The 8,214-nt window shown below is 42.7% G+C and overlaps 1 protein-coding gene across 1 annotated transcript; it reads left to right on the top strand.

Annotated features, from left to right (window-relative positions):
• The first annotated feature begins 1,655 nt into the window (after positions 1 to 1,655).
• On the top strand, positions 1,656 to 4,281 carry LOC103717466 (omega-hydroxypalmitate O-feruloyl transferase-like). The gene is made up of 3 exons (XM_008805871.4): positions 1,656 to 1,862; positions 1,958 to 2,425; positions 3,155 to 4,281. Exons 1-3 carry the CDS (start codon positions 1,860 to 1,862, stop codon positions 4,010 to 4,012), a joined length of 1,329 nt encoding a protein of 442 aa, XP_008804093.1. The 5' UTR covers positions 1,656 to 1,859; the 3' UTR covers positions 4,013 to 4,281.
• Positions 4,282 to 8,214: the final 3,933 nt, after the last annotated feature.

The following is an 8,214-nucleotide window of genomic DNA, read 5'->3' as shown; positions in this document are numbered from 1 at the left end:
GCGAGTAGATGACAAGGTATGACTTCTACAGATTTTCTGTATTATTACTAGTCTAAGATTGTGTTTGATTAGCAATGGTTGGGAAACTTTTATTTGATGATATGAACAATCAAATAATAAGAGAATCTTGTAATCATAGTTATTAAAAGGGAGAAATAGAATTTTTTTATATTTGTTATTTTTTGATTTTTTTTTTTTTAATGGTTACTAAGATTTAGAACAACCAAGAGGTTTATATGAAACATTAGTCATATTGAAACAAATGTCTTAGGTCCTTTTAGCATTATCCATATATATTTTGAGAATTTTGTAATAAAGGTTTAAATCTGAGAAATATGGTATTTTTTTAATAGTTTATATGGAGTAAATTTCTTATTAGATTTTTTTTTTGTATGTATAATATTATGGTTTGCTAATATTTTCTAATCCACTGGATGGGCTTTTAGTTAAAAGCCATCTTATGCCTGTGTTTCATGATCATGCTGTCCCGCCTGAATTACATGATGCCCAAGCTGCTCTGTGGATTAGTAAGTGTAGTATATAATGCAAAATTTGGATTTATTTTAGTTAAATAATTCAGCTTTTCTCTCCATCATACTGTTTCTTGCGCTCATCTGATATCTTGCCCTAACTTTCTATTTACGTGAAGGTCGCTGCAAGGTACCTTATTACTAGAAGAAAGTTTCAGAGGCTTCTCTGTGGAGCCGCAAGGTGATTTTAATAGGTTGAACTCGAAGTATTAGATGGGTGATGTTCTCCTTGTGCCATTCAATTGGCTGTGTTGGTCCGAACTGTTGCCACTGCACGATGAGGCATACTGTGCCATGTCCATGCTAATGGGCATTATTATACTGCATTATGACGAACTCCTTGTTAACATATCCTGGAGAGCTAAGGCTTTTGGCTGCTTGCCTCTCTAGCAGTCATGGATAACTTTTGTTCATGAACTTGCATTGCTGAAGGGCAGCAACAAAAGATAGACATACGCATCCAACCAACTTTCCAAGGTGAATCAAGTTAAAACGTAATGTAAGATTGCAAGTCTGGGATAAGATAATCCAATATGCCAGTCATATAGTTGTCACAGAGTTTTACCAAAAGATGGTTTTCTAAAGACAAGTAGACAAGGTATGCCGTCTTGATACTGAGCTTCGTATCGGTGCCATCATATTATTTTGTCGGTATGTTCGGTATGAGGTGGTTTGGCGTACCGACATTCGGTATGTCCTTCATACCGTATTTTGGTACCGAACTGGAAGGATATGGTATGTTTTGTATCATTTGATTTGGTACAATATGGTGTACCATGTAAGTAGATGGCTTGTTTTTATTAAGTGGTATTTGGAAGCATGGGTCAAATAACAAGGACTCGGCAGCAAGCTAGACCAGGTCAGGTATGGATTGAAGCTGAACACGCTCAACCAGTGGCCTTTCAGAGGTTTGGTTTAGGATTGGGACAGTGTCTTGGTCTGAAGTGAACCTTATAATAAGGGAAAGACCTATATATTGCTTGATTTGGACCATATGAGAAATTTGGAGGCCAACCCTAGCTACCCACAGTATCAGGATTTCCTTGTTGGTACTAATCGGTTCCAAAGTTAGTGGCCAACCCCCTACCAAATGATGCCATACAATCAAACCCAGATGAGAGAGCCATTTCTCTCCTGTCTCTCTGATTTAATGGCTTTTCTAACTCTTCACTCCTCCCTTTCTTTTAGCTCACATTTTCTTCAGAAGAACTCCTAACATGTTTAAGTTCTTTGCTCACTATATATATAGATCTCTTCCCCATTCTCAATGTAAATATATCTCCTTTCTCTCAACTGGCTTCTAAGAATTCTCATCATATTCTTCAAGAGATGGTATTGGAATCACTTACATTCAAAATCTCGTCTTTTCTTTGATTCTTATCATAATCAATTCATGCTGATTTTGTTCAACTAGCCCTGGTTTTCAGGTTTCATTGCTTGGGGAGACCGTTGGCAAAGAGAATGCTAATGGGATTGTGCTCGAACTAAGTGTCAAGCAAGGAGAGCCAACATTAGTCCCCCCAGCAGAGGAAACGGAGAAAGGCCTCTACTTCCTCTCCAACCTTGATCAAAATATCGCAGTACTCGTTCAGACAATCTACTGCTTCAGAGCAGAGGACAGAGGGAATGAGAGAGCTGCTGAGGTGATAAAGGAGGCCTTATCCAAGGTTTTAGTTCATTACCACCCACTCGCCGGGAGGCTGACGATGAGCTCTGAAGGGAAGCTCATCGTGGATTGTATGGGAGAAGGTGCGGTTTTCGTCGAGGCTGAGGCTGACTGTAGGTTGGAAGACATAGGAGACATTGCAAAGCCCGATCCTTCGATGCTCGGCAAGCTTGTTTACAATGTTCCTGGTGCGAAGAACATACTGGAGATACCTCCTCTGGTAGCTCAGGTGTGGGGATTTCTTTCTACATTTTAGATTTTGCCAGCTTACGTGCATTGAAGATGTTTGAGTTGATTTTTAGTATGTAGTATTGATTGATCTACCTTGTGATTGCTTGCTGGAATTAAAATGCTGCAATATATATTGGGTTTGGTTTTAGATTTTGAAATGGATTTTAGACACATTTATTTTTTTGGTGATTTTAGAAATATTTATCTAATAAGGTGCAAGTGCAACTGTAAGAAGAGTTGACATCTGAAATGAGTAACTACTAAGAAGAATAAAGTCTGTCCTATTCCCTTAATTCATATCACCTGAACTTGTCTTTCTAGTGAACAACCCAACCGTTGGCTGAAGCAAATAAATTCATGTAAAAGAGAAGGGAATGATCTAAAACTGATCCATACCATATACCTGACCATGGATGACTTCAACAACTTCATATTCAAACAAAAACAACCCTGAGACCCAATCTCAATTAATTGTAGCACATTTCAAATTCAGACTAGACTGCAGACTGCAGAGGTGTTTTATGATAACCTGGCACACTAAATCCTTTATTTCCTAGGTCTATCAATATTTTACGTGAATTTGTTCCACACCAAACTCGCACTTACTCCATATCAAACCTTGAATAGAAATGTAGTGATTATTGAATTTAACTAGAGTTTAGTTTACAATCTGGTGGAGTTCTTACTTTCATGTCCTACTGGTCTCATGCCATGTTTTCTTCTGCAGGTGACTAAGTTCCAATGTGGGGGTTTCATTCTTGGGCTAACAATGAACCACTGCATGTTCGACGGTCTTGGAGCCATGGAGTTCGTCAACTCATGGGGTGAAATAGCCCGAGGCCTTCCCCTTTCAGTACCGCCATTCCTAGATCGAACCATACTCAAATCTCGAAGCCCTCCCATGATCGACTTCCCTCACTATGAATTCAAGGAGATAGAGGACTCATTGGAGTCTGCTGCTCTTTATCAAGAAGAGATGATTTACCGGTCCTTCTACTTCGACACTGACAAACTTGAGCAGCTAAAGAAATTAGCCATGCAAGATGGATCTCTTGACAAATGCACCACTTTTGAAGCTCTATCAGCTTTTGTATGGAGAGCTCGGACCAAGGCGTTGCAGTTTCAGCCCAATCAACAGACCAAGCTCCTCTTCGCGGTCGACGGGCGGTCTAGATTCAATCCACCACTACCCAAGGGCTACTTTGGCAATGGAATAGTGCTAACCAACTCTTTGTGCAAAGCAGCTGACCTTCTTGAGAGCCCTCTCTCATTTGCAGTGGGGCTAATTCAGAAGGCTGTTAAGATGGCCACTGATTCTTACATGAGATCGGCGATGGATTATTTCGAAGTGACGAGAGTAAGGCCTTCTCTAAGTGCAACTCTTCTCATAACTACTTGGTCTAGGCTTGCTTTCCATACCACAGACTTTGGGTGGGGCGAGCCTTTGCAGTCTGGGCCAGTGGCTTTGCCAGAGAAGGAGGTGATCTTATTCTTGTCTCATGGAAAGGAGAGGAGGAACATAAATGTTCTTCTTGGGCTGCCCACCTCAGCAATGCTAACATTTCAACAGCAAATGGGTATTTAGAAACAGTCTTAATGTTGGTACATTCTTAACTTTGTGTTGGTATTTTTAGATTTGGTATGTCCAACTCTCGTGGTTCTTCTCTATGGCAGCATTTTCTTCAATATCCGTGTTTATTTTGTCATGTTATAATTGTTTAAAAGATATCTGAAAAGTAACAACAGAAGCTAAAGTTGGGACTGTCTTTATGTTTCTTAAATGTGTTGCTGGAAATTATATTTTGTGAAATGAAACAATGTTATGACACCAGGTCTGGTGTTCCATTCGTTTCATTTTGGTCGGTTGTACCAAAAATTTGTGCTGATATGTGGCCCTTGTAGACACCAAAGGAGTGCCATCTTTTGCTCCAAAAAAAAAAAAGTGCAGAGAAAAATGTAAAAGGTTAAGCAAGTGCTTAATGATGGTAATCTACTAGAAGATGGGAGGATGAAAGTGGGAACTGCATTTTTTTTTTTTTTTTTTTTTTTTGTTGATGTTCCATGAGGGCGCACCTAACAAGATCAACTACATAATGATCTTTATATTTGTTCGTTTGGTTGGTTTTATGTTATTTTTTAATATATATTCATGGGGTAGGTGCAAACTTAGAGAAGCTGAAAAAGGCACTTTTAGTGGCTTTTCTCAAGAGCTTTAGAAATAATCCTTTGTACTTGCCAGACAATGGCACTTTTGGAGTTGATTCATCTCCTTATCTGTTCTTAGTTTCTTTTGATACGCCTCCAAATCGGCTACAGCTCACTAGAAGATCTAACTAATTAAAACATGCCACGACATCAACACATAGTGCATTGAGAGCAGCCATTAGGCAAGCGCCATACCATCGAGCTCGCATATCACGAGCTCCCCACAGTTGGCCATATCCTAACCGAGGGACCCAATGATCACCAAGATCCCACCAATGTGACAAGTAGGACGTCATTCGTGCGTGAAGCATTTACACCTGATGTCCTGGCTGTACTCAGGTTGGTCACTTTTGGTCGACCCACCTGCCCTAATTCTTTCGTGGTAAGCTCTTCCACCGGATATACACAAAAAGGGTGAGGTAGAGGAGGTAAGCAAGTAATGAGAATGCTCTAACAGACCGAGAGACTACCTTCTTCTGTTTTCTGATAACCATACTGACTTGGCAACAGAGGGTCCTCCACCGAATACGTTCTAGCCAGAGGACTTCTTTGCTTTGTGTTGTTTTAGGTTGAAGTGTCATCATCTGATGAGGAGCTTGGTTACAGTGATCGAGCACCGCTCGCCTCCTCCAATTCCAACCTGAGTAGCCGACAATTGACCACAGAGCTCTCCAGCATCATCGTTCTTCTTGCTGCGGTGCCTAGGGCTAGTCGGTTCTTAGTGGCAATAGATTGGCGCTAGAAGAAGGGCATAGACCACCCTAGGAGGTTTTGTCTCTCCGTTACTATGAAGTCTTGAAGGGCGTGGCTAGCACCTTCTAATGCCTAGCCGAACATGTTGGTGGAGTCCGACGGTTCTTTACAGAGTCCGCAGAGGGCTCCACCCCCACCAGAGATACAGATGGTTTCGGTGGTGACTTCTGAACAATTTCAAGCACTTCTTGAACAGATCAAGGCGCTGATTATTGCAATTCAATACATGCAGCAGCCAACTGCTCCTTATTGGCCACAGTAGCCACTAGCCAGCTGCCCCCCATCAGCCACAGCAACAAGAGGCCCACAACTAGGATCATCAAGAGAACATGGAGCACTCAAGTTAACAATCCCCACCTCAGAGTGGGGGCTAGGTGCCTCCCGACCAGCCTTTTCGTCATTACAACTCCGATAAGGTTCCACGCAGCCTTCTCAACCAACCACAGAGTTGTGTGCAGGAAGACCCATCTTGATCTGCGGACTCTTCCTCTTGGGAGGAGTCAGCCTCTAGCTATTCCTCCTCTTATCGACCCGACGAGGCTTCCAAAAGAGAGGCCAACCTTGACCATAAGCTCGAGGATATATGCCAGCGCCTCGAAGACCTACAGCAACATCAGGATAATCAAGAACAAGACGTGGAGTTCACTGCTGAACCCCCATTCTCGATGAAGATAATGAGGGAGTTTGTTCTCTCACCCCGTTTTAAGATGCCGCAGCTGGAGATGTATGATGGCACCTTGGACCCTCTAGATTACTTAGAGAGCTTCAAAGCTCTAATGATGCTCTAGGGTGCCTTTGATGTGGTGTTATGCAGAGCTTTCCTAGCTACCGTTCGGAAGATAGCTCGGTTGTGATACACCGGGCTATAGCCGAGCTTAGTCCATTCATTTGAGCAGCTCGACCGAATGTACGCTGCCCACTTCATGAGCAGCAAGAGGCTAAGAAGGAGTTCAAACATCCTTTTTGCCATCAAGCAGCAAAATAACGAGTCCTTACGAGACTACGTCGGCTGCTTTAATGCGGCCATTCTGGAAGTATGCAATTTGAATCATTCGGTCATAATGTTTGCCATGAGGAGTGGACTGAGAATTTCTTATTTTTTTTTTATAGAAAAGATTCAAGAGAGACTATGCTGAGCTATTGGCCCGGATAGCAAGTACATCATCATTAAGGAGGCCATGACGACATGATGGGAGTTAGCTGGGGCAAACCCAGCCAAATGAAAAGAAATAAGTGGGCTTGGGATGACTTGAACCCCCTGCTAAGAAATCTAGAGGGAATGAAGAAGCCCCCCACCGACTGAGAAGCCTTTGTCAGAGATTTGGGAGATATACATCCATGAACACTCAGCACCGACAAATTCTCATGGAGATCCATGATTGCAACTATGTGAAGCAGCCATGGAAGATAAAGTCTATGGTTCCCAAGGACATGACCCGGTACTGCCAATTCCATCGCGACGATGGGCATGACACTGAGGACTGCTTTCAACTGAAAAATAAGTTTGAGGCCCTAATTCAATGGGGCTACCTCAGCGCCTATGTTTAAAATCCTTGAGGCTGAGCCAATCCTGGTCTGAAGCGACCCTCTTCCAAGGCAAAACTTGATAAGCAACCGACGGCTGGAGTCATTAGCACCATAGCCAGTGGAATAGCTGTCAGTGGAGCTAGTTCGTCTAGCTGAAGAGCCTATGCATGAGCTGTCTATGTAGGAAGCTTGTCGATGAAGAGACCAAGGATAGAGAAAGTCATTTCCTTCTCGGATGCTGATGGAAAAGAGGTACAAACCCCCCACAATGATGCCGTTGTAATTTTCTCTATTATTGCAAATTATGATATAAAAAAAATTCTAGCAGATAATGAAAACTAGGCGGACATTTTGTTTTACTAGGCTTTTTCTAGAATGAATCTACCAGTTGACAAGCTTCGGAGGATCACCTCCCCTTGGTCGGCTTTTTTGGAGACTCGTTTTCATGGAAGGGTTTATCACTCTTCCTGTAATAGCAGGACGAGCCCCATAGCAAACTACGATCATGATGGATTTTTTTGTCATTAAAGTTAATCAGCCTATCACACTATTTTAGGATGGTCAGGATTGAATGTCTTGCATGCCGTGGTCTCCACCTATCACTTGCTGATGAAGTTTCCAACTAGAAGTGGTGTAGGAGAGGTTTGAGGTGACCAAGCACTCGCCCGAATATGCGATGTGGCTATGCTCAAGTGAAAGAGCTGAGGGAGATGCTTGCCATCGAAAGCTTCGATTCTCGAGATAGCCAAGGGAAGCAGCGCAGGAGCCAGCCGAAGACCTTTGTTCTATGTCTCTTGATGGGACGATGCTGAGCCAAATAGTGCAAATTGGAGCCCATCCTGATGACACCGTCCAAGTGTATCTCCTAGATTTTTTTTGCGCTAATGCCAATGTCTTTGCATGGTTAGCTTCTGATATGCCAGATATAGATCCAGAGTCATCACCCACAAGCTGATTGTAGACCATACTCTCTGGCTAGTTCGGCAGAAGAAAAAGAGCTTCACCCCGAAAGGCAGAAGGCGATTGAGGAGGGGGTAGAAAAGTTTCTCCGTCCCAATTTCATCTAGGAGGCAGACTATCCCGACTGGCCGAAGGATAGTTTTTCTTACCAAGAATGGACGAGCTGGTCGATGCTACGTCAGGCCATCTGCTCCTCTACTTTATGGACCCTTTGTCGGGCTATAATCAGATCCGAATGGTGCCAGAAGACGAGGAGAAAAGCCGGTTAATTATAGATAAAGGGCCCTATTGCTACAAAGTTTTGTCCTTTGGATTGAAGAATGTCGGGGCCAGCTACCAATG

The sequence above is a fragment of the Phoenix dactylifera genome, chromosome 9, assembly GCF_009389715.1.
Source record: "Phoenix dactylifera cultivar Barhee BC4 chromosome 9, palm_55x_up_171113_PBpolish2nd_filt_p, whole genome shotgun sequence".
Lineage (NCBI taxonomy): Eukaryota > Viridiplantae > Streptophyta > Magnoliopsida > Arecales > Arecaceae > Phoenix > Phoenix dactylifera.
This window is presented reverse-complemented; position numbering and strand designations above follow the sequence as displayed.